Source organism: Gobius niger (genome assembly GCF_951799975.1).
Source record: "Gobius niger genome assembly, chromosome: 1".
NCBI lineage: Eukaryota > Metazoa > Chordata > Actinopteri > Gobiiformes > Gobiidae > Gobius > Gobius niger.
In genome coordinates, this window is record NC_136852.1 from 60,064,718 (window position 1) to 60,089,800 (window position 25,083).

General features: G+C 41.4%; 3 protein-coding genes across 4 annotated transcripts in view; 2 read left to right on the forward strand and 1 right to left on the reverse strand.

Moving 5' to 3' along the window:
• Nucleotides 1-15,707, forward strand: part of gpat2 (glycerol-3-phosphate acyltransferase 2, mitochondrial) — a gene marked incomplete at its 5' end in the record, with an annotated part of 42,255 nt that extends 26,548 nt beyond the window's left edge. Inside the window, 21 exons of the mRNA XM_079572481.1 lie at nucleotides 1,275-1,385; nucleotides 1,462-1,532; nucleotides 1,605-1,715; nucleotides 2,212-2,328; nucleotides 3,359-3,458; nucleotides 3,919-4,052; nucleotides 4,147-4,246; nucleotides 4,885-5,064; nucleotides 6,207-6,305; nucleotides 6,501-6,583; nucleotides 7,237-7,352; nucleotides 7,466-7,536; nucleotides 8,517-8,677; nucleotides 8,761-8,864; nucleotides 9,805-9,989; nucleotides 10,431-10,508; nucleotides 11,520-11,642; nucleotides 13,020-13,140; nucleotides 13,952-14,020; nucleotides 14,328-14,383; nucleotides 15,315-15,707. Of these exons, the coding sequence (XP_079428607.1) occupies nucleotides 1,275-1,385; nucleotides 1,462-1,532; nucleotides 1,605-1,715; nucleotides 2,212-2,328; nucleotides 3,359-3,458; nucleotides 3,919-4,052; nucleotides 4,147-4,246; nucleotides 4,885-5,064; nucleotides 6,207-6,305; nucleotides 6,501-6,583; nucleotides 7,237-7,352; nucleotides 7,466-7,536; nucleotides 8,517-8,677; nucleotides 8,761-8,864; nucleotides 9,805-9,989; nucleotides 10,431-10,508; nucleotides 11,520-11,642; nucleotides 13,020-13,140; nucleotides 13,952-14,020; nucleotides 14,328-14,383; nucleotides 15,315-15,440 (2,316 nt within the window). The 3' untranslated portion in view covers nucleotides 15,441-15,707. The remainder of the gene's footprint in view (nucleotides 1-1,274; nucleotides 1,386-1,461; nucleotides 1,533-1,604; nucleotides 1,716-2,211; nucleotides 2,329-3,358; nucleotides 3,459-3,918; nucleotides 4,053-4,146; nucleotides 4,247-4,884; nucleotides 5,065-6,206; nucleotides 6,306-6,500; nucleotides 6,584-7,236; nucleotides 7,353-7,465; nucleotides 7,537-8,516; nucleotides 8,678-8,760; nucleotides 8,865-9,804; nucleotides 9,990-10,430; nucleotides 10,509-11,519; nucleotides 11,643-13,019; nucleotides 13,141-13,951; nucleotides 14,021-14,327; nucleotides 14,384-15,314) is intronic.
• A 593-nt stretch (nucleotides 15,708-16,300) lies between these two features.
• On the reverse strand, nucleotides 16,301-20,494 carry fahd2a (fumarylacetoacetate hydrolase domain containing 2A). 2 transcript variants are annotated; one of them, XM_079561057.1, is made up of 8 exons: nucleotides 20,414-20,494; nucleotides 19,760-20,034; nucleotides 18,520-18,736; nucleotides 18,382-18,441; nucleotides 18,146-18,308; nucleotides 17,839-17,947; nucleotides 16,695-16,782; nucleotides 16,301-16,598 (listed from the first exon to the last, which is right to left on the reverse strand). In XM_079561057.1, exons 2-8 carry the CDS (start codon nucleotides 20,032-20,034, stop codon nucleotides 16,536-16,538), a joined length of 975 nt encoding a protein of 324 aa, XP_079417183.1. In that variant the 5' UTR covers nucleotides 20,414-20,494; the 3' UTR covers nucleotides 16,301-16,535. The 2 variants fall into 2 exon arrangements, with proteins under 2 accessions (XP_079417183.1, XP_079417182.1); XM_079561056.1 differs by having other exon boundaries at nucleotides 20,300-20,434.
• Nucleotides 20,495-20,650: 156 nt separating this feature from the next.
• Nucleotides 20,651-24,989, forward strand: LOC306978160 (putative aminopeptidase W07G4.4). The gene is made up of 16 exons (XM_079576653.1): nucleotides 20,651-20,731; nucleotides 21,512-21,553; nucleotides 21,630-21,720; nucleotides 21,945-22,093; nucleotides 22,159-22,267; nucleotides 22,379-22,506; nucleotides 22,577-22,676; nucleotides 22,751-22,826; nucleotides 22,919-23,004; nucleotides 23,085-23,189; nucleotides 23,376-23,451; nucleotides 23,525-23,643; nucleotides 23,721-23,804; nucleotides 24,092-24,149; nucleotides 24,300-24,481; nucleotides 24,620-24,989. The coding sequence occupies exons 1-16, from the start codon at nucleotides 20,721-20,723 to the stop codon at nucleotides 24,755-24,757; spliced, it is 1,554 nt and encodes a 517-aa protein (XP_079432779.1). The 5' UTR covers nucleotides 20,651-20,720; the 3' UTR covers nucleotides 24,758-24,989.
• Nucleotides 24,990-25,083: the final 94 nt, after the last annotated feature.

Genomic DNA, 25,083 nt, shown 5'->3' on the forward strand with positions numbered 1-25,083 from the left:
TGTTTTTGATGCAGAAATAAGCATCGGGCTTTTGAATTTTGCTCAGAGTCAGCATAACAATAAAGCTTCACAGCCAAGGAAACCAGCCTTTTCAGCACACAAGTGAAAAAAGTTAGAACTTAGTTACTGTGAATCACTGTAAAGTGGTTGAAACAGTAGCTTTAGGCAGAAAGTGATGGATGAAGGCACTTCCAGCCCGGAACCAAAATGAATCTAATTCTTTTTGTGACATAGGAGACTGTGGAAAGCCCCTCTGTGGCAATAAAGACAGAATTACTACAGCGCTTGTGAATGTATAATGTTCTGTTTTCCTTTCCTCCGTTTACTTTTAGAGAGTGTAAACCACGCCAGGTGCAGAAGAACCTCGACGGGCTCCACCAAGAAATGGGTCTTCAATCAATTGAACTGAAAAAGCCCGTAGTAAGTAAAGCCTTCTCTGCGGATGTCCCAAGAGCGTGAGGCGAGAAGCAATTCAATTAGAAAGTGTATCATTTTAATGGATTGTCTGTGTTTCAACACGTTTTTGTGAAATATCTCAATGTGTTAAAATTATATTTGTTTTAACAGAAAATCTGGATAGATAATTTGCAAATGAATAAAAAAAAAAAAGGTTGTTCCCACTTTTCCTTTCCAAGCATCGATTCTGTCAGCTGCTTTGCTACACTGTAATTTATCACCATCAAGAGGGAACTATTATTGATTAAAAGCACTCATTAGGCCATTTTATCTGAATTAATCAAGTACAATTACCATTATTACCTAATTCGATCTTAAACTGGCAGCCGTAGAAAGGGCAATATGGACAGCACTGATCTTACGTGTTTATGCTTGATGTTTAATAGCTTTATTTAAGCACCTTTTCTTTTTCACTGGATTCTAGTGCCATAAATGAAAAGACAAGAATACTCTGCGTGCACACTTCTTCCTCTTATAAGGTTTTCATTCGTATACATTGTATTCTGGTATATTGTGGTCAACAGTACAATGAATTTCCTTTTAGAACATTAGTTTACATCCATGATGAAATTGGTTACATAAACATCATTATCATTCCTCATTGCACTCTCAGACTTAAAGCTCCAGCATACCAAGGGCAACTGATGTAATTTTCTTTTAAGATGTTGTTGTTAGATCCCTTTAAGACTATATCATGCCGTTTCCTTCAAGCTGCATCAGAATCAGGAGGGCTGTTTACATCACTAATAATTCGTGTTTGTGCTTTCTGGCATAGTATGTCTTGACTATTATCATTGGGTTCGCTCCTGTATGTTCAGTTATCATGGGATTTGAAGATCAAGAGAAAGATGAAAGTGGCGCCCCCATGTTTGGGCTTGTTCAGACCCACGGTGGGCCAGTGCTGTCATCAGTGCACTCCAGACAGCCTTGTGCGTAACCTGTTGAACATTTTCTTCTAGATTTTCTACTGCAAGTATCCCTTATGCATGTCCATATTGGTTTCAGCGCAAAAAGTTTGAACAGAATTCTTTGAGTGGTTTCCGCAACATTTTGAACATCAATGAGAAACACACCAGGTACAGCTTCTACTCTAAGTACGTATACTGAGCACACAGACCTCGTCAGCTCCTCGTGTGTGTTTTACATAGGTATCGAGGATGGCTCGTTCGAAGGATGTGCTGTGTTCTGTTTGTGAGTGGGTGCAAAGTTTTCCCAAGTCTTGCTACCAACCGAGTGGAGCGAGTGTGTCAGAGCAACAGGTACCTTAGGCACTGAAAAGAAGTGCAAAAGAGAGATGCTTATTGTTAAATAGATGGGGATTGAACACGGCAACCGTCTCAATATTATCCCACTGAAGTGTGTTGTAGCTGCAGGGTAAAGAAGCAGCAGCGACATGAACATGGTGTGATACAAGTTCATGACACCAACACTGTAGGGGGCATGAATGTTACATTCCAAAAAACGTACTTGAGAATTTGATTATAAATTAAATGTATTAGGCTCAGATTCAGAAAGCTTTATTTATCCCATGAGAGCAATTCAGCTTGCAGCCAGCGCTTTTTAAAGAATTAAAATTCACAAAACCTCTCTATTTTGTCACTATGTTTACAGTTAGCCTCCATTGTTTCTCTCCCTTACTGTAATTGAGTTTAGCCTTTATGTAACCCTTTCACTTTAGCTTAGTCTTGTTCATGTGTTGCACAAAGAGGTCTTTATGATGAGTGTACACTGCTGTCCTGTGACTATGTCTTCAAGGGTGAAGGAGGCTCTGACTGCGCAGCTTCGGGCAGCGCAGGAAGGAGACGACCAGCACAGTCGACTCCCCACTTTCCTCCCCCTCATCAACACCTGCATTTCCTCGGGCCTGGCACGGTACGTGTGTGAGTGACATAATCTGTCCCCCAGTGGTGTGCCCATGCTTTTTATTTCTAGGGTGGTCGAGTGGGGACACATAGTTGTAATGTGATTAGATGACACCAGGCCTGTCCCATGTCTTGAGGGCATTAGACACTTGTCATTTTCTCATATTTGCAAAGTTAAATTAAATTAACATGTTTTCATCTCCCAATATACTCCCTCAGCTTCTCTGGCTAAGGCAAATCAGGGATCCCTGTCTAGACACACCCCTTTTGCTCCACAAATTCATGTCAGTGTACATCTGTTTAGGGCAGTGTGTTTTCTTTTCAGCTATTGCTTCTGAACTCACAATCAGTAAAAACTAGAGCAATGTTCAAAAAGTAACAGAACAACTGTGCAAAAGCTTAAGTGCATCAATCAAGTCATGGATTCAAATCGACTACGTAATCTATAAGGCACACTTTCAGTCAGAGAACTCTGGCTCACCTTTCGACTAATTCTTTATCTTTATCATTTGGCATCAGTATGTTTTGTGACCCATTGTCAGTCGCTGATGCCAAATCCATCCTTTTTGGGCAATTGTTTGTATTCACACTTACTTCATCAGCTCTTTTTCGCTATAGCTGCGGGAAAAATCCTCCCTCTATTCCTAAAGGCTAACGTCTCATGTGGTCTGTAGCTCAGTGAAGACTCAGCAAACAGCATTAAATATTTACAAAGTGCATTTGCTCACAATGGAAGGTGTCAATGTGAAATCGAAAGCAATATATAACTATAACTATCTTCAAGTTTTATAATGGCCTTGCATGTTTGTTTTGTCTGTAAATCTCTCTCTCTCTCACTCCTCTCCCATCTATCTTTCCCTCCGTGTTGTCTTGTTCTGATTCATTCAAACGTCGTCTCACTTTACTACCACTTTTATCAATGAACCGCTTCGTCCCTTGGCATCATTGTCGTGAGTCTTCTTTTCCCCAAGGTACGATGTCCATCTATCCAATTTCCACTGATAGATGTCCCTAAGCCTCTACTATCTGCTTCACTTTAGATTCGTGGGCTGGCTGTGTTTGAAGATGCTTGCCGCTGTTTTCAGGAACATCCAAGTTAACCTCAACCATCTGCTGACTTTGCACAAAGCCTCGCAAGACGTACGAACATTCGCACCAACACAAAACCATTCTGTGAGCCGAAGCAAACTTCTTCAAACTTTGTGCTCCCAAGAAGATTTCCCAGTAGTTGCAGTAAATTTTCTGCTTGGGTATCTTGGTGAACTTTCAATAGCCTTTTGTAATATTTTAATCATTTCAGAGTATTTTCTGAGTACATCAATTACACAGTTGACTGAATATAGACTTGTGTCCCTTTCCAATGAAATGGTCTTAAATTCAACTTTAAAATCCCTAGATTCACTAATTCAGCTTTATCAAGCCCGATATTGGTCTCTCTGCTTTAACTGCGTTTAAATACAAATTAATGAATTGGCTTAACCCTTAGCCTGGCCAGCCAATATTACATGCTTTTCCATTTCTTTACAAAGACAAAATAATATGTGGTTTAATAGCTGTACTGAACAGCTGGAGCTGATATGCCAATTACTCTGTCATCCAGGGATCTCCATTAGTGTATGTGTACATACATCAGAGTGACATGGACTGTGCACTCATCCCGTTGGCCCTTTTCTGCCACAGCCTCAGAGTCCCATACACGCTTTGTCCTTTTAAGATCAACAGCCGTCTGCTGAGGTATCCACAAGACAGTACTTTTAACACACATTTCTGTGTTCTGTGTTTTCTGAAACCTTTCAAGGAACAATTTGTTTTTTTCTTTATCTTGAAGAACAATTCTTCAGAAAATTGGAGTGGTCTGTCTCCTGAATGGTGAACAGACTGAGCAGGAGCTTGAGAAGGACGGTCTGTACGCGGCTGTGGTGACCTCTGTAAGTGTATTTTGCATTCATTTAATAATTTAAGTGACACTAAGACACCAAAAGAGGTTTAACTGGGCCATCGTTTCCCATACCATCTCATTTTTAGTGTTCTACCGTAGCTCATTTTATAGCATATACACAAGCATTGGAAAAGCCTGGTATTGTGTACTGCTAGAGTAAACACATACAACAACAACATGCAACAGGAAACATGAACTGATTGAGTCACATTATGGTTGACGCTGATGTGAGTTATATTGGCCATGCGTGAGAAAGCAGCCTTGTTCATTGCTTGTATTTCACTCTTAATAGACCTTTATTGTTTATTGAGTGTAGGCCTGTTTAGCTGCAGTTCATTGCTAATTTAATCATCCTTGACTGTAAGGGAAACAGCACTTCGGGCCATGGAAGTCTCTGAATGTCATGTCAAGTGCCCTATGTCCTCTTTTATTTATGCAGTTCATCTTTTGACTCTTTCTTATTCAATTTTACAGCATCTCAATATTCTAGTCACACTGATTTCTTTTTTTGCTTGTGTGTATTTATCGAATGCTAGGCAAGCATTAATTTCTGATTAAATGCAAATTTTGAAGCCTTAGACGGCTGTTGAATGTTGATATCTGTTTGTTCACTTCCCTCTCTCTCAGCTGGTACGTGAGCTGCTACACGAGGGCCAAGCAATCAGTGTTGCTGTGTCAGCCGAGTCTGGCCAAGGTGGCCAGTGGCTGGCTTGCATCAGACAGCTGATCAAAGAGGGAGCTGTGCCCGATGTTAGCCTGGTTCCTGTGGGCATCTCATACAACTGTGTGCCCCCGGCTAAACCACAGGTGATGTGTGCCAACACCGCACTACACTTGCACACTTTACAAGATCAACAACTGTTTATTTATGTGTTGTTATTGGTTGCTTATTTATTCTTTTTCTGAAGAATCAAAACTCTGAATTAATCTTTCCCCCATGAGGCACGATTCCAATGACCATTTAGTTTAATCATTCTGCAAATATGCCTATTCATCTAAGTACTGTCATTTACGGATTATAAGCCTTATAAGTTTTTTTCGTACGCGCTGAAACATGTGGCTTATACAACGATGCAGCTAATTTACACATTTTTGCGCTAACGGCATAGCATTTAGATCTTATACCCGAGCCCAACCAGAAATTCGGGCTAAGATATCATATGGAGGAGTTGTCCCTTAGTTCAGCCCTTTGTCCCACTTCGACTGCTCCCAGACGGCAGCGCGTGGAGGGAGGTGTAGTGCGGGGAGAGGGGTGCGGCGCGGTGAGGGGGGTGCGGCGCGGTGAGGGGGTGCGGCGTGGTGAGGGGGTGTGGCGCGGTGAGGGGGGTGCGGCGTGGTGAGGGGGTGTGGCGTGGTGAGGGGGTGTGGCGTGGTGAGGGGGTGTGGCGTGGTGAGGGGGTGTGGCGCGGTGAGGGGGTGCGGCGCGGTGAGGGGGTGCGGCGCGGTGAGGGGGTGCGGCGCGGTGAGGGGGGTGCGGCGCGGTGAGGGGGTGCGGCGTGGTGAGGGGGGTGCGGCGCGGTGAGGGGGTGCGGCGCGGTGAGGGGGGTGCGGCGCGGTGAGGGGGGTGCGGCGCGGTGATTACACGGTCTGTGTGTGGGTCAGCGGTAGCAGCAGAGGAGAGACTCTTGTCTGTGTTGCTGCTCATACACCGTGCGCATAACCTGTCCCGCACCGCGCTCATCTCTCGGCCCTGACCTAGTGCAGTGTGTGGGCTGTCATGTTACAACATGGACAGACACCTGCGGCTTAGAGACAAGTGCGGCCTATATATGCACTTTTTCTTTTCTTTGTTTTACTTAGTTGGTGCGGCTTATGTTCAGATTCATTAAAGATTGTGTTCATTAGTAGTATTGCTGTTGTAATGCCCTCCTTGGAAACACTTCATTATGGTATTATTGCCATCTCAGTTTTTGTAATCCTTTTATAACGTAGCGTGTCTCTCTTTGAAGATGGGCCTGAGCGCTGTGGTGAAGTGCATGCTGTCTCTCCTCTGGAGGAAGTCAGAGGGAAGTGTTCGTGTAGACTTGGCCCAGCCTTTCTCTCTGAAGGTAAACCATACAAGGATCTAAAGATATTTATCTTTGTATCTTTCCTGGATCACATTTTAATGTTAGGACTGAGGCCTGCCTGTTTGCATGGGAGTCAGTTGAGTCTTCGCTTAATGGTCATGGTGTTCTTATTATGTGCTGAATGTTACGAATGATTTGACAGATTTTAACAATCTTTGTTTATTTTTGTTTTAGGAAATGTGTGAATCTGGGAGGTGCAGAGTAGATGACTGGCTCCCTCTAAAGGACCTGTTGCAGCCCGTTATCCTAAACTACAGGTAACTATTCTGTTCATACACAAAGGCCACAGTGTATTGTTAGTAAAAAGGCTGGATGAGGAGATGACTTAATGTACTCATGTACCATTAACTTATCTGAAAAGTTTTTTGTCTTACACCATAGAAACTTTTCTCTAAGCTTTAGTCTGGAACTGATGCCAGTCCCTGGTGAGAGTTCATCCGCTTAAACTTGGTCCAATTACAAACAACATTAGACTGTCTGGCAGTGAAAAAGATAACAGACACAAATAACATCCTCCCTCAATCTCTGCTTGGCTTCTGTTTGCGAAAGTGGCTTCTCTCTGTGTGTTTAATTCTTCTGAGCTGGAAGCAAATAGTGCAAGTCGAAGAGAAGGCGGCTCATTAACTGTTTAACATGTAAATGAGCATCAACATAATCATCTTCACATCTGGGAAACAAAATGAAAACAGATCAGTGAAGTTTCAGTGCTTTTAGTGCATGAAATTTGGCAGCTAGAGATCAACAGGATCCCCATCAATGTTCAGAAATCATCATAATCACATTGTACATTTTATGTGTTGTAATAAACTGGTTTTGTCCATAGAGAAATTAAAGGAGAGACATTTATGGAGCCTTAATGTAACTTGATGGCATCCTATTACTCCCACTTGTTTTTTTTCTGTCTTTCAAGATTTGAAAGTGCACACGGACGGAGGAGGATGTCATGGCTTCTGCCTTTTCATTTTTCATCTGAGTCTCGTCCAGAGGAAGACCTTAACATCGCCATCATCCTTCACCTCCTTCACTGTAGGTCTGATTATGCAGCTCTGCTGAATCATAAACAACTATTGATGAGCTGCTCTTAACAGAATGCAAATATTGGTACATAAATATGGTATGCCTGCTCTTTGACATTTTAGCTATCACTTACTGCAAATCTGTGATGTCCACCAGCGTCATATCCTGTCTTCTGATGCATCGACACCACAAGGTATGTTTACAGCGACAGGACGCCATGTGTGGTTTACCAGCTTAACTGGCTAAACTTGTCACAACAGTGATCAGCAAATATTCAAACCCTTCTTTATATTCCTCTGTTATTATGTTGAATTCTAATAGTCTGACTGTTGTAAATTCTTTATATAGTTTGATAAATAAACACATAGAATTTAATAGGTATAAATCAGTTAATAGAAATTATTCATTTAAATGCCAGATCATATCGAAGGCATATTTTCAATGCAGTTTAAATGGAAAACACAAAAACACTTGCAGTTGTCATACTGAGGGTCATGACGAAAAAGGGTCGAGAACCACTGCTCTAAATAATTACAAAAATCTACTTAATGCAAAAAAGTAATTGGTTCCGAAAGAAATTGAAAAACAAATTTTCAGTGCCACAATTATTGGCACTCTTTTTAGTGAGTGCTTTGTGCTGCTTCCTTTGGCCGAGATAACAGCTCTGAATCTCCTCCAATAACTGCTGCTGGAGCTGGAGGGAACAAAAGCATAATTTTGAGATCATTCCTCATCACAAAATCTCTGTACATATTCTGCGTTCAAACAAACAAGAAGAAGATGCTGGTCTCACTTGTGTGAGCTTACAGCGACAAGTTCCAGGGTTCGATTCTCAGATCGATCAGATCTTTACTGACCAGAGTTTGTGTGTTTTCTTTTTGCTCATGTTGGTTTCCTCTTCGTACTTTGATTTCCCCTGCTCTAAAAATGGCTACAATCCGGCGTGGTTTGTTTACATGCATCGAGTAATTTGCTGCCCAGAAAGAAAGAAATGAATAAATATATTTATCAGTGGAGCCACTATTTCTCGAGGGCACTCCACATGCGGGCTAATGAACAAAATGAGCCTTCTTCATAGTTTATTAGTGTGTGATTGACTCTTGCCCACGTGTCTATTTATGTGACTGGATGGCGTTGATAAGACTGATTTTGGCTCTCTCTCCTTCGCTGCAGGGTGTAAAGTTGTCAGTCTTGTGTCGTGACGTCTCGTGGCTCACCGAGGAGCTCTTGTTCCGGAACAAAGACGTTGGCTTCGGGGGTAGTCTTCCCAGAGTCGTCCACTATTCCCTCAATTTGCTCGCCCCGCACCTTATCATGGCTGCAGCCCCATCAAGGTTTGTTTGTCTGTGATTAGAGGAGGAGAGACAAATGATATCGCTTTTTTTCAGTGTGAGACTCTCCACTTGATTTATTTTAGGAAAGACCCGATGATTGTGCCTCGGCCGTCTCCTGCAGCCACCAATCATCTCACACTCCAGGCCCAGACTGTCACTCACGCTTTTATACTTGAAGCTGTTGGCGGTGAGTAGCATTTCTGCCGTCGCCTTTATCTCACATACATGCTCTGGCGCAGTCATTGGCATCTTGCTTTTCGCAGGCTTGGCAGTGGTACAAAGATAGGTCTTCATTGCCCTGAGTGGGAAATGTGCGAGCTTCAAAACAAAGAGAAATTCTTTTATGTAGATGTGTTGCGAAAATGTAAAAATCCGATGTGAGGACCGAGGAAAAACAATGTCAATAATACTCCCAGTATGAAAGCCTGAACATTTATGGGACCGCTCTTATTACCCAGCATTCACACTGATCAACATACAGATTAAATCATGATAGTTACCACTTGGATCAACTGGTACATCCTGAATATGTTATGAAGGATGAAAAGGTAAGAAAAATAAAGTGTGAAATTCCCAATTGGCTTGACTGAATTAAACCTTAGAACCAACACATGAGCTTACTTCATTGTTGTTGCGAGAACTCACTTTACTTTGAGGTGAGGGTTCACAAAAATCTGTGACTGATGTGGAAAGGAGTAATTTATGTGCTCCGTTTTAGTCTCCCCAGCAGCAAAGCAAATAGCGGCACTTCATATCAAAACACACTGGGGTAAAATATGAGTCCTATTATGGCTCAGTTGTCAGCGGACGTGCAAAATAAAAGGCGGCATTTTGAAGTGAGGGAGGTTTTACCCCCGTTGCAAAAAAGGACTTTGTTGCTGCGTGATTCATTGTTTCGCTGTGATTTGTTTTGGTTCCTTAGGATGAGGAGCTTGTGGGCAGTGGGCTGTGGACAACTGAAAGCCATTATGCAGTAGATTAAAAAAAAAACTCCTCTGTGCGCGATAAAATACAAAATGAAAATAGTCACACCGTCATTAGCTTTGCCCGCAGTGCGCTGGCATACAACTTTGTACAAGTCGTGACTGTCCACCTGCGCGCTACTTTGTGTTTTATTTCCCCTTCAGCGTGCGCGGTGTCGGCCATGCTGAGTGATGTGGCGGGCAGCGGGGTTAGCAGCCGCGTCAGGAGCAACGGCGTGGACGGAGAGGAGGTCAAAGGTGACATGGAGTTTGACGTGGCTTTGTGCCAAACCGAGCTGACCGACAGAGCCCTGCAGCTATGCCATCTTCTGCCCCCAGGTTTTATGCCAGTGCGTTTGAATTCAGATCACACACAAACGCGCGCCCGACGCTCCTCAATGAGTGCACGTTTGACAGAGTTGGACAAAATATTCCTCCTGCACTTCTGCTGTCGGGCTTTCTCCTCGCCCTGACTTTTCAGATTGTGAGACACGTGACCCATATGCTCCAAATTGTAACAACAAATACAAGCCCTTTCTGTTTCTCTACCTTTCATTGCTACAATCTTTTCTTGTGGAGTCTGCATGCAGCCCACTCTTAAAGAATAATACATCTTGCGTTTCCGCCTCGCTCTACCTTTCCTCTTTGTTATCATTTCTACATCCTTTTCTACACTGCCCAATTGTTGTTTTTTCTCTGGCGGCTGTCTCCTGCCATTGCTGTTTGTGCTTTAACCTTGCTCTAGTGTTGAACTTATATATTGCCTTTTTTCTCTTTGCTTTCCCCCACAGCCCTGTCAGTCTTCCCACAGTTTTGCTTTGGATGCTGTTGACAGTCTGGTACGCTGTGGCATATTGATCATGGAAGAGGTAAAGGCGCTTTGTTAAAGAGGGGGTTTTATGCTTTTTGAAGGTATTTGGTAATGATCTCTAGCTAAACTTAACAGCTTAAACAAAATAGCTAGTGGTTTCACTTCCTGGTTTCACGCAATCTTTTCCTCTTTGCTCCCCTTTGCTGCGCTGCTGTTTCAGTAAATAAAAAAGAAGTCAGTGTGCCTGTAGTGAAGCTATGGCGAGTGTATTTAATTTGATTTGTGATGAGAGGATTAAGCTTAGCAAGAGATCGAAAGGGGGAGGGAGGCATTTCTGAAGGGGAAAAGAAAGATCACTCAAAGATGCTCAAGTGGGTTGAAACATAGCTCCAGTTTTTGATGAGAATGTTATAACATGGTAAAAAGCTCAGAAATATTCATCCATCCATCCAGTTTCTTCCACTTGTCCATTGCCGGGTCGTGGGGGCAGCTGTCCGAGCTGCCCAAATCATGTTGCACCAGCTCCTATGGCTCCTCCTGCAGGTCCACAGACGGGCGGCCTCACAATTCTCAGGCCTGTTGGTCTCTCCTAAGGGGCTTCTGAACTGCTCTTTGTCTGACCCGTCACCTGGACCTGTTTGCCATGGAAGACCCTACCAGGAGCTCGAAGCCCCCGACAACAGAGCTCCCAGGGTCATTCAGGCGCTCAAACCCCCCCACCACCTGAAGGTGGCGGTTCCAGGAGGGGAGCTCGTAAATATCATATAAGATTTGGATCGCAATACTTTTTGCAGCAATACCAAGTACTTATACTTTATAAAGTATTGCAATATTTTCAATACTAGTGTTTGTAGGCATTCTTATCATAGGCTCTTGTTTTCCATTATCAGCACTTTGTGTTAATGCACTTATACACTTTGGACACATGACTGTCCCCTTTGAAACCTCAGACCTTATCAGTTATTCATAAATGTCTGTTTGCCAAACATAAGATTTAGAAAAGTCTTATAATTTCGAGCTCTAACATTTTAAGCTTAGGTGTAAAATGTAACATTATTAGTTTTTGTAGGTTCCCAGAGATGCTCCTATTTGCGATGTGTGGAAACGAGATGGCACTTTTTCATGGACCACCAGCGATGACCCGTACAACAGTGACTCAGACTGTGAAGAGCTGGAGCCGCGCTCCTTCAAGGTACAAAAGAGACGTGCTAATGTTCGTCCTGCAGTTTTCACACGACTCATACAATACACCAGAGTTTATGTGAAAGGAACAGCATCTAACTACTATTGTACCTCAGGGGAAATGTCAAAGTTAGTAACAAAGCAAGAATATGACTTTAAAAAGCTCTAAAAGCTGTGGATGTGTCATGTGAACCATAGTCCTGAAGCTACACCAAAAGAGAACCGACATGCAAGCGCTCATGCCAGTTGATAGATGTTGAACCATTGATTTAAAATAGCTTAAAATAAAGGTCTTCAACGTGGGGGTCGTAACCCCCTGCGGAGCCTCGGAGATTCACCTGGGGGGTCTCGAAATCCTTTACCATTTGTTGGTTCTGTATTTCATATTCGTCTGTAAAAGTCACATTACACAACAGGATCAGACGTCTAATTATTTTTCGAACTACGATATTGCGCCGAAGTAAACAAACAAGTTGATGCACGGAATGAAAAGGTCGGGGGCCACAGTCCATCTCACGGTCAGTGTAGGGACCTTGACATGAAAAACACTAAAGACCCATAGCTTTATAGGGTAATCAAAGCCAGAAAAAGACAAACCCTTGAATATGTAGGATTTATGCAGGCTTCTTCCCTCACATTATCTAGTGAATAGAAATAACTGATGCCCCATTAAGTACATTTCTTTTTTTAGCCTGAAAGAGCGTATTTTTTAGCAATTATTTGGCTGATCTGTGTCTCTTCCTTTATCAGTCTGTCCTCGTTTTACTCTGCTGGATACGCAATGTTTAGCACTTAGAAAGCCCCGAAAAGGCTGAATCACTTTGAAACAAACTATTCAGAATATTCTCCATCCAATCCACTGTGGTTTCAGAAACGGAGCAGATGATGATGATGATGACTTAGAGTAGGTATAGTGAAATATATGAATAGAGAACGTTCTTTTTATGTTTTATGATAGACAGCGGTGTAGGCGCTTATGCGTCATACACATTATTGACTGAGGAGTTTTGACTGAAGAAACCTCATAGTTTAAGACTTCTGAGCAGAACTTTTAGTGATGAAAGTTCACCAAAATGTCTGAACTAAAGGTAAGCTCTCATAGGGCAGTGTAATCTCCAGTCAGAACATTTGTACTGGAGCATTTGAAGTATTTTTTAAACTTTTATATGCTGCATTTAAACTTTAATATGCTGATTCTCTTTACTCCATACACGCTGCCTTAGAGACTTAGTTGCACTCATACAATTAAAAGGTTTAAAAAACTCTGTATACTGTTGAAAATGTCAGCGATTTACTTAAGTTGTTTAAATTCATTTTATAATACACTGTTGAGTATTTAAGAAGACAATAAAAGGGTTGGTTAGGAGTCCTTGGTCTCTTGTTGTAGATAACGCAGCCGAGCCAGTGTCCGGAGATGCTGTTCTTCCTCTGCAGTATGTTGTCTGGATTTCTAAGATCCCTGTGCTGGGCCGCCTCAGCCCTGGAGAACCTGCTCTCGCCTCTGCCTGGTTAGTTTCATCCTTTACGGCCCATAAGAAATGAATTCAACACTTGTGGCTGGAATGAGGACTGTGTGAAAGGCAATGGAAATAAATATAGGCTTATCCCCATAATCGCAGAGATGTTTTTCTAGGATTGTTTTACACATCCGCCGGCGCACTCTGACCCACTGTTCCTTTGAGACATCAAGAAAACAGGAAACTCACAATGACGGTTACATTTTCTAGTGGCCATAAGGAAAAACAAGCAACTGTCACGTGACTTTTTACACCAAGAACAATTGTATGAAATATTTCACCTTCCAAGTATTGCCAGGCTTGAGTGCTTTACCAAAGCCTTGTTTAAATTATACATAAACTATAATGGATAAAATAAAAATGCACATGACCCTGAGTACCAGAGTTTGAGATCCTCTGCTCTATATTTAATGGTATCCTTCAAACGGCTTGAATGACCAGCAGAGGGCAGTAGAGAACAGTTCTGCAGTGGTATTGAACAAGTTCCCACAAAAAGGTAAACAATGCATGTTTTTGATGAGTAAACGGGGCAAGCTGGATTCAGGATGAGTAGGAGATGCTTTCAGATCACTGAGAGACAGCAGCACAGATTAAAGTAGTATTTCATGCATAAATGAAACAAAACAACGATGTGTATGTTTTTGATTCAGGAATGACTTTATAGAAAACAATAAAAGCATATTTAGCTTGCAAAATGTACCCTTTACGTTCCAGATACACTGAAGCTTAGTTGAAGGATTTAACCCCACATCTCAACCATGTGATTGATTTGTATTAAGATGTCATGTCTTTCTCCTCCTAGAGGCAGAATTTAAGACTAGACTACACTGTCAACTGTTTGAAATGGCGAAAAAGAAGAAAAGGCACTATGGTAAGGACAAAGTAACAGGGCACTCGAGTCTAGGAACATTTGTCTTGAAAAGGAAAATTTTTCAGACTGAATTACTTAGTTTCAACTCTACAAAAAGAACTGCCCACCCACGGTCCACTCCTACTATAGACTACAAATCAAACTATATAATGCTATCACATAGTCACATGATAATAAGCTTCAGAGTGTTATTCTGGCATTTCTGTCTAAACGACGTGCCCAGGGTTTGTTCTACTCTGACTGGATTTCATCTGTATTGGAGACATGATCTTGTGATTCATGTGTGCCTCTGTGCTGTATTTCACAGAGAGCTGCTCGGAGGAGGCTACACACACTGCAGTGAGAACACTAATAGACCTAGGGGTGAGTGACAGCCTCTGAGCACACGTTTCTCTCAATCTGTCTGCCCAGAATTACAATTCAAATAATACAAGGTGAAAGCTCAGACCAACTTTGAAAGTGAAGTTTGAAATAGCTGTGCTTCTCAGGCAGCCGCCGGGCACCTTCAATTGCCAAATTATTGTTAATGGTCAATTACTAACAGCATTGTCTATGTTTTATCTTGATTATAATGGCGAGTAAGAGAGTAGTAAAAGAAAAATTCATTTATTTCCAGTCCCATGGAATTACAATGGGCACAGAGCTGGTCAAATGGTCAGGTGTATTATTTGAGCAAATAAAATGGAAAAAAATCATCACAAATCTGAAGAAGAAGAGTTAAGCCAACTTTGAAAAGTGTAGTTCACTTCAGGCTTGGGTTTCTGCAGCTTATTTCACACATGAATGTGCATTTGTGACCCCGAATATAAGAACCACTGTTCTTTGCGTCCCACTGTGCGTCCCACTGTGCTCGTTTCCCATTTGAATTTACTTCAAAATACATATTATGTCTCCTATATGATCTTTTTGCCCCCAGTGGAAAACCACTGCTCTGATGTGTTGTTTATTAATTTGCAAAATTGGTTATTCTTCACACATCTTTCTACTATTTCCCTAATGAGTAATCTGGATTACTCAAAGAAGCGAGTTTGTTTTTGTAATGCCACACTATGCCTACTTTGATCATGTTGTTCATACAGAGGAGTAGGTGAAGGGTATGATTGTTTGTATTTCCGACAGATGTTTTGATGTTTTGAGTTTGATTTTATGTTTTTGTTGCTGTTGTTTTATCACCCCCCCCCCGATATCTAAAATAATAAACGGTCTGGATACACTCTATTCCCACATAAATAAATGTTGTCAAAGAGAAGGCACTGTGTACCGTCTTATGATGCTGTGTTAATATTCACGATAGGTTCTTTTGGAGAAGCAGGAGGAAGGAGGCGTTTTCCTCAGCGTCAGCCCTTTGTTCCACTCGTCAGAAAACAGACAGAAACTGCACCGCTTCATCTCCCAGTACCTCTACAATTATCACGGTTAACAAAGCAGCAGACTCAAAACCTGAACACCATTGTTCTGTTAAGTTTTGCCTCATATTTGTTTGTGTTGGAGGCGTCTCGACCAATGTGAAAGGTGTATGCTGAGTCAGGAGGCGATGCCTTTGCGTGACTTGAATTTTTGAAATGATGACACATTGAATTTAAGTTTGTTTACTAATCATTAGCATAAATCCACAGGAGATGAAGATTACGAATCTGTGTAATCAGTTGTAGAGCCGCTCTTTAGGAGAGCAGCAGCTTGAGTTTTTCACTATGTTTATTCTTATATTTGCGCTAGAAAACAAGGCATTGGTTTTGAGTTCATCACAGAAATGTAATGTTCAGCTTTAGTGACATTAAACACATATGATTGACCTGCCCCTAGTGTATTCACTGAGTGTGCACTTGTAAATTGTAATGTTCACTCGTGTCTCTATTTGGTCATAGTGCATATTGAATATGAACTTGGAAAAAGTAGACTGCTCTGCTGAGTCATCTTTCAGCCTCTTGTAAGTTTCCTGGACAGACAGATGTCCTTTTTATCCTCTCAAGTTAGGGCTGCAATTTTCTATGAAGAATCCAATTTCTGCAGCTTCACTGCCACCTGGTGTTGGCTTATTCTGTGTAGGACTACACAGTATAAAGCTCTGCTGGTTTGACATTGGGACCAACCACATAAGAATGACAAGCCACAACTCAAAAGCGTTTCTTGCAATTCATGGAACTTGTAGTTTTAAATTACTGTATTTTCCTACAGATTATTGTGATTTAAACACAATAAACTGAAATCATGGTCAAAAGATGAAAGCAGGTCATTTTAACAAACAGGTACTTTATTCACTCGATAAATAAATGTTCCCTTGGTCCTGACTCCACTGGTGTAAAGGTAAGAGTGAAATCACAACTAAACTCGAATAGATCAGATAGGCATCTAAACCATTCTGTAAATTATTGACTTATTCATCCATCCAAGTATTATTTAGCACATTTATTTGTCAAGGATAGTGAAGGCGCTTTGTGGAGATGCTGCTTTTATCGAGCAGGCATCTGCACTGAACTTCTTTAGGTTGTCCTCATAACATCTTTATTTACTGGGGTCAGACCACCTTATTTATGATTGAGCCCAGCTGGTCTATTTGACACTCCACGACATCTCCTTTCTGAAACAACAACATTTTCATTTGAAAATGTGCTTGCAAAACACTGCAACACAACTGATATCACAAGATTTGCTTGTGTTTTGGAAAATGACAGACCTTGAGGAAGACTGGTGGTGTCCTGAAAACTCCGACTCCGGGAGGTGTGCCGGTCAGAAAAACATCCCCAGGAGATAAAGTCATGAACCTGGTACACACATTAATAAACTAAATCAGAGAAACAATGACACACTGTATGGTAAATATGGCATTTTTTCTGTTATGCCAAGTAATAGCAGTGATGTGTTTGCTTATTACGTCAGTGGGGGCAAAGATATCAGCTACGGAGAAAACGTTTGAGCCAAAGCATATCATTTTCATCTGTCAGTGACGAACGAGGGCCGTGTACAATTGGGATCCTTGTTGAGACAGATTTGTCACTAGATATCATTTACGTAAAGACACTCTGCAGTGTGAAATCTCTAAAAAATGCAATACTTACTGGATAAACATCTCCACAATATGAAAACGCACCATACAGTGTGACTATACTGGATTAAAGACGACCTTTACACCCGGAGACATCCTGCACAGTGGCCAACGGGTCACAAGATTGATACAACACAGTTACTCATATTCAACATAAATCACCAATTCACAAATTATGAGTGTCTTGAGTTGAAGAAGGAGGAGTACTTTGAGAGAACTCATTGTAAGAAAGAAGGGCAGAGACTCCACCCAAAGAGCTCTATAATCCAGTCTTTCGCAACCAGACTGCCATGAGAGATCATCGTCTTGAAAGATAAGCCAATTTCACCTGATTACCGGTGTTCCTTCAAATGCAGCAAAAATATCTGCTTTGGATTCAATAAAACTCACACTGAGAAAATTGAGACTGTAGGTTTTCACATTTCAATAAATACCTTTTTTTTAATGTAAAATATGTGTCTCTTGCTGATCCGAGTGATCAAACCCATAAACAAACCATTCCTCTTCCCTCTGTCTCATAAAAACCCAGTAGTTCTCATAACCACATTTTACTTTTTATGTAGACCACAAAACCAGTCTAAAAAGGATTGTAATTTGGATTTATTTATATCAAAATGTGTAAACATGTCTAAGCCAGGGGAAAACAAATTTAAATGCATTCCTCCTGACTGGAAATTGCAGACGACCCACCAGTGGTACACAACATATACTACACTTTGAGAACCACTGTAAAACTATAAAGTAAAAACAACGTGATACTTGTGTGACCCCTTACCTTGAGACCCAGGCGACCAGTTTTTCAATCCCGAAGATCATCTGCTCCGTACTGCTGTCCTGGACTGTGTCTCCATTTACCAGACAGCGTACGCCCAATTTATGTGGATCTGGAACATATAGATTTAAAGAGCTGGCAGCGCCTAAAGCTGCCCTGCTGTGAACTACAGATGACACACTTCACATAATTGCGGCTTGTTAACACGGTGCCGCTGACACATAAAATCACACATAATTGCACAATTTGCCAGAGTGTTTTTAATTCCACCTCTCTACCTCCGTCCTGTCCTCCCCCTTTTGCCCCGCACCTGTTACTGCATCAGTGGTTACTAAGGCAGGACCAAGAGGACAGAATGTATCAAAGGTTTTTCCCAGAAGCCATTGCTTTCCGTTTCGCCTCATCTGCCAGTCCCGCGCGCTGACGTCGTTGGCAATGGTGAACCCAGCGACGTGAGAGAGTGCATCCTCCTCCTGCACAATAAAGATGGTTTTATTTTTAAGAACAGGGAAGTGAAATGCCCTGTGCAAGTAACAAGCTGCTCACCTTAATGTGCTTTCCTTTTCGGCCAATGACAAACGCCAACTCTACCTCCCAGTCCACTTCCTTCAATTGAACAAAGCACTGGTTAATTAAAGCTACATTTTCTCATTTCATGGGCAATTTGTTTTTGAGTTGTGTCACTTGGCTCTCTGACGGCAGTAGGATGTCGTCATAAGGTCCTGTGATGGCACTGGGGAACTTGCTGAATACAATTGGTTCTTTCGGGATTGGTGCGTTTTGCTCCAGACAGTGGTCACGATAGTTCATGCCAACACACACAACCTTCTCTGGCGCCAGCACAGGAGACAGCAGCTTTATGTCTGATCGTTTCACCACACACTGACCAGAATCCAGAGCCCTGAAAGACAGGGGAAATTGGATTATCCACCCACTGGGATTATGAGGAGTTGGTACAGTGCAGACATGATGCAGTTTAGTGTGCCATCTATTGGTTTAATGTTGTAATACATGTGTAATGGGGGAATAAGGAAATAATAACCAAAATAATTTCTAATAATAGGTTGCGTTCACGATTTATAATGTGATGATGTCATAGTGTCAGGTGGAGGGCAGGGGCCAATACAGCTCTATGGGAGAAATACAGTTTTTGTAAGAAATCTCCAAAATGAAGATTAACAATTGATTTTCCTCTTCAGTATTTAAAAGTGATTGGATTCACAAACCTGACATATTATTTTTATGTCTGAAAGTCATCCTATTGGCCAACATCACGGTCATGTTTTTGAATATTGTCTCCACTTTTGGACGCCTTTATGAGGAAATAGTTGGACATTGGTTTATATGTGTTGGCAGAGATGAACAATGAACTTTGAGACAGTGTTTGTTTCATGTGGATTCTTCCATTGATTGAGATATTGACCAAAAATTAAGACACAAAATCTGCAAATTGTCAGTTACCATAGTTACGCAAACTTATTAAGACAAAAAGTATTAACAAAAAGACCGACAGTTCAATAAATTCAGCAAAAGTAGTAGCTTTGATAGTTGCAAATACAATATATTAATTGGGAGAAAAATAGGTAATTAGGAGAAATGTTCTTCAGCTCGGGAAATTCCACAGTTACCATGGAGATCCGCCATCTTTGCAGCTGTTAGCATACATTTTCCATAGACTAACATTAGCTAAAAAAGTGACGAAAAAAGCCGTGGAACTGCTCCGTCAGCTGTTGAGCTACTACTCGTAAAAACATTTTATTACACTGTGGTGTCCAAGTATTTTAATGTGAACAATAACTCCAGCATTTAACCTTTTAAAATCTCCATTAGTCTATTATTGGCGCTGATCCCATGATGCTTAGCGGTATGACATCACATTCTGCTCACAGCACTATGAGTGACTGATATTATGGGTTTGGGTTACCTCTGAGCGCTCTCCAGGCCCTTGTCTCCCAGCTCGAGCAGCTCTTTCATTGTGGAGGGCATAGAGGGGTCATATGCCTTCAAATCCACCACATCCAATCCTGCTCCTTGCTCTACTCCCACTCGGATAATCTTCCCCATGTCATCATTGTGACTAAACTGCACCAAGCGCATGGTCACACCACTCAAGCTTCTGCACAGCTGCTTTGACGTGCGCCTCTGTGTACAGCAAAAAGCACTCCTTATGATGGGAAGTGGACACAGTGGTAGTCTCATCTGGTTATACAGACAGAAAGAACACAAGTCATCAATAAAATGACATGACCCTGAGGTTTTTACACAGTGAGACTGGTGCAGTGTAGATCTACTTTCATTTAATGGATAAAGCCAGATAATTGAGCTCTAAACATGTATTGAATTAGAAAAAAAAGATTCACAGAGCAGATTTGATCAAATGCCTATCTGCGAGCTCTTGTGTGTGTAATAAAGTGTGAATTCAAGAAAGATAGAAAATAGCAACAAAGTCATATCCATTGCCTACCAGATTGAGTCTTATCTCTTAGTCGCAACTTTCAAAGTGATTCATCTACACTAGAGCACTGACACTGTTTTGCCCTTTGGACTGTCAGTAACTAGTAGAACTTTACCAAATTACCTTTATCGTTTAGCTTCCAAGACAGTCACGGTGGTTGTGGTAGTACTTCCGGGTCTTGTTTGTAGTCCACGTGTACTACAATTTAGGTTACGATGTCGATGCATGAAAAACAAAAACATTATAAATTGTCCATTACCTGAGACATACAGAAGCGACATAAACGCGCATAAATTAGATTTTTTTTTTTTTCTTTCTATTTTTTGTGAAGCTGTGGAGCTCGCGCACTGGTCATGTGACCTGCGGAGAGGGGAAGTGCCGCTGCAGCCGCCGTCAGCTGCTCATTTGTTCTGCTGAGCACTGCCTTAAAATGTGCACACGGTGAGTGTAAACTCAATATATTATGCTTATTTCACTGTATCTGTTTTAAATGTTAATTGTTATGTATTTTGTAGGCCAACTCCTCCACTGCGTCATGATGTATTTATTTGAGGCATATTAGCAATTTTTAAATTATTTTTAGCTTTCATAGTTTAATTGTAATTAAAGACAATTAAATAATTATTGTGAGGTTAGATGTCCAATATATTGTGTCCTTCTCGTTCTTGTAATTAAAATGCTTTTGAATTTACGGAGTAGCCGCTCTTCTCCGTGTTATATCTCTTTTTTGTTTATATCGGTAATCAAAAGATGTCTGGTTAAGGAATGTTGAAATTTGCCTTTGCCAGACAAGCATGTTCACCCACTAATAGACAGTTAGGTTTAGACCGTTGAGACGGGTTAGTTTTGCCCTACTAAATGTGTTTGCAACATTTATACTTTATATCACTTTTATAAGTGGTATCAAATTTAACTTTCAGTATTACGGCTTGTAAGTGGAACATTTACTTTCAGTATTCTTACTTTTATTCCTGTCATGATGTCAAAACTGTGGAGAACAAATGGTATGAACCAGATTGTTTAGTGTTGCATAACACAGACATTAAATGGGAACTGATTACTGGCAGAGGAACAAAGTCTCCTTACTGCCACAGAAAATAATCTCATCAACAGCAGAATAAGGCTCCACTCTTTGACCTCAGCTCTGTTCATTGCCTCAAAGCAGCCACTTTGCTGACAAATCAGAATGAGAGGAACTTGAAGTTTGCTTTTTGTGTCTAGGGTACAGCCTGTTGAATGGACCACCGACCTGAAGAACCCAAAGTAAGCATTGAGAAATTCATTCACTTTGTCTGGCTGTCCTGGTTTGACAGCTTTGATTTGTGGTCGTCTTTTTTAGTTTTGATGGGATTCTGCTGGTGACCCAAAGCCATGAGACTTTACCCCCTCAATTGGAGTGCCTCAAAGCCCCTCTGCAGGACTACAGCTCTGTAAGTTCTCAAGCTAAAACATTACTTACTTACTTACTCACTCAACATTATTTACACAGTAAAGCTGACACTACCATCTTACATAAACGTAAAATACTGTTTTTGATGCATTTACAAATCAAAATTTTAGTTAGGTATTTAAATGTTTTGAACACACATATATGCACAATTTTAATTATATAATGTGTGTATAACAATACCTGTATGCATTTGTGTCCCTCTAGGTGGACAGCGGGCTTGGGGACGAGGTGGTGGTCCTGAAAGTGCCAGGACTTCCAGGAAATCGCCTGGTGTTTGCTTCAACTGGACCTGTAAACCGTGACTATGACGATGTCCGCCGATTCAGTGATGCTGCAGTCAATGGCATTAAAAGGTTGGTAATTAATAATGTAATTCTTTTACAAGAACAGACTTTCTCACTGATCTTATGTTCTGTAGGGCCCTTAAGGCTGGCATGCAGCGGCCCCTGTTGGTATGTCCCCAACATCCTGAATATAAAAACAGCAGCTTGGTGGCTGCTCTAGGAGCCCTTCATGCACTCTACATGGTCAGTTATCTCGAGAGTTGATTCGTTTTTTGTCACGTCACTGAGAAATCTGTTTCGAAGATTGTGTAACTATGTTTTGTTCAATAATTTGTATATAATGTGTTTTCAAAGCCATTGGAGGTGAGAGAGAGCAATACCAAGCCCAGTGACTACAAGGTGTGTGTGCTGGGTATGTGGGCGGCCCAGGAGGCAGAGGGAAAGAAGTTGATGCAGCTCGCTGATGCACTGGAGAGTGGCAGGTTGGTCTTCTGTCTTATCTTCCAAGAATAAGCCCTTTTCACTCTGATCGCTCTCTTTTCCATCTTTTAGAGTGGCCTACCGAGACATTGGCGGCTCTGATCCTGAACGCATGGCTGCTCCTCGCGTGGCTGATTATGTTCAGGAGTTGTTCAAGGATAGCCCTGTGCAGGTTTGTTCAAGTAAAGAGTGAACAGTATGACGCACTCTATGGAGCTGAAGTGCACGTTCATTGTGTCTTTGTAGGTGGAGGTGATCAGTGATGTGAAGACCCTGGAGAAGGAATATCCCTGCCTCGCTGCAGTGAACCGTTGTGCAAACAGTAAGGCATTGGTTACTTTTCTTTATTAATTTCTGAGAATACTTATATTTGTATTAAACTCTCAACATCTCTCCCATTATCCGCTTGTTTAGGTGTCCCTCGTCATCAGGGAAGAGTAATCAAATTGCAATATTGTGGAGAAGGCCCGGTCACAACCACGTTGATGCTGGTTGGAAAAGTACGACTTTGAAACCATGAGACTGGCTGCATTGAGTGTTTTTTATTTGGCTCTTGTTTTTTGTTGTTTTTTGTTCCTAGGGCATCACATACGACACCGGTGGAGCCGACATCAAGGCTGGAGGAGTGATGGCTGGAATGCACAGAGACAAGTGTGGGGCTGCTGCAGTTGCTGGGTTCTTCCAGGTACAACTTTTTTTAAGCTCTACATTTTAAGATAAATCTCCAAATGTATATGTTTCTTGCCCTTTTAAAGTTTTCACCATAAGATGCAATATTCAGATACTGTAAAGAGTACGACATATATATTGAAAGTTAATGATCACTGCCCCGTGAAACTAGATTCAACTGATTTCAACTTTTTTTGTATAGATTTTAGCCAAACTGAAACCAAAACATCTGAAAGTTATTGGAGCATTGGCCATGGTCAGAAATAGCGTGGGTTCAGGTCAGTGAATGACATCAATGTCTTTTTGGTGAGAAAGCAATGGTCCTGTGGACTCATTTCAATGTGCTTTTAGACTGCTATGTGGCGGATGAGCTGGTGCTTTCCCGTGCGGGTCGTAGAGTGAGAGTGGGAAACACAGACGCAGAGGGGCGTATGGTGATGGTCGATCTGCTCTGTGAGATGAAAGAAAAGGTACTTCTATTTACTTTTTTATTACATTGTAGGAAGTGAATTATTGTTCAATCATCTTAAACCATGTTCATCTGCAGGCTGTGCGTGAAGTGTCTCCTCAGCTGTTTACCATTGCTACTCTGACTGGGCACGCCATTAGAGCCATGGGACCCAACTACTCTGTGAGTACAGTTACTGCACTGCAAGACTAAACAGTAATCCACTAATCGTATGTTTGTTTGGTGCTTTTCTAACATAGACATAGTTGCACACAGTTTAGGCATAACTTTAGTGCAATTTAGGTATATTTAGATGCACTTTAGTTCTGATTCGATATTGATCTAGATCACCAGGTGGTACTTGGAAGGTCACATACACATTTTATGAGATGGTACTTCAAAGGTCAAATGTACTTGGTGTGAAAATTTGAAAACCACTGCACTCATTTATGTTTTTTTTTACATTGCAGATTATTATGGATAATGGTCCGGCTCACCGCTCTGGAAATGCTGCTAAATGGCAGGAAGGTGAGACTACATTTTTATTATAACATTTGTTTTGATCCAAACTTTATTCGTCTGAATAAAATTGCATGTTGATCAAACTAATACTATTAGTACATCTGACAGTGACATTGAACTTTGACTGTAATTTTATTTCTGTTAATGATTTTGTAGCTGGGGAAGTGCTAGGCGATGTGTTTGAAGTATCCCGTATCAGGCGGGAGGACTATGAGTTTCACAAGGGCAAGTCTGAGTATGAGGATATTCTACAGAGCAACAACCTACCATCATCTGCCACTCCTCGTGGTCACCAAACACCAGCAGCCTTCCTCATTATGGCCTCTGGGCTTGACAAGGTGCACATATGTTCTTTATTGGCAGATGCCTCCCATTTTTGTGTCATTGAAAATAGAGGGCAAATGTCAATTGCTTTATAAAACTGAAAACAAAATAGTACTCCTAACGTGTATTTTTGTTTGCTTATTTGAATGCAGCATGGAATGGATTCTGCAGCACCTCTGCCGTACTCACACCTTGATATTGCTGGGTCAAGTGGTCCTTTTCCTGGTGTGCCAACGGGCGCCCCGATCCTTGCAATGGCAGCAAACTATATCATGGCAGGTCACTTTTAAACTGGTTAAAAAGGGCCCCAAGTCCGTCCATATGTGAAAGAAACCCCTGCTACCACATGATGCACATTCCATAATGAATCAGTTTTATAAATCAGTTTTATATTTTTTATGTTTAATTAGAAATAATAAAAAATAAACCTCATTAAAAGTGACCTAATGTGTTAAATACTCAGGGTTTAAAGATCATGTGAAATTACCAACTTTGTAATGTGTAAAATGCGCAAAATAAATGCGGAAGTAACAATTGATAACATGGCTACTGTATCATTTCTACAACTGCATACAATTTTCTACAGCCTATTCTGTCACCATGATGTTAAACAGAT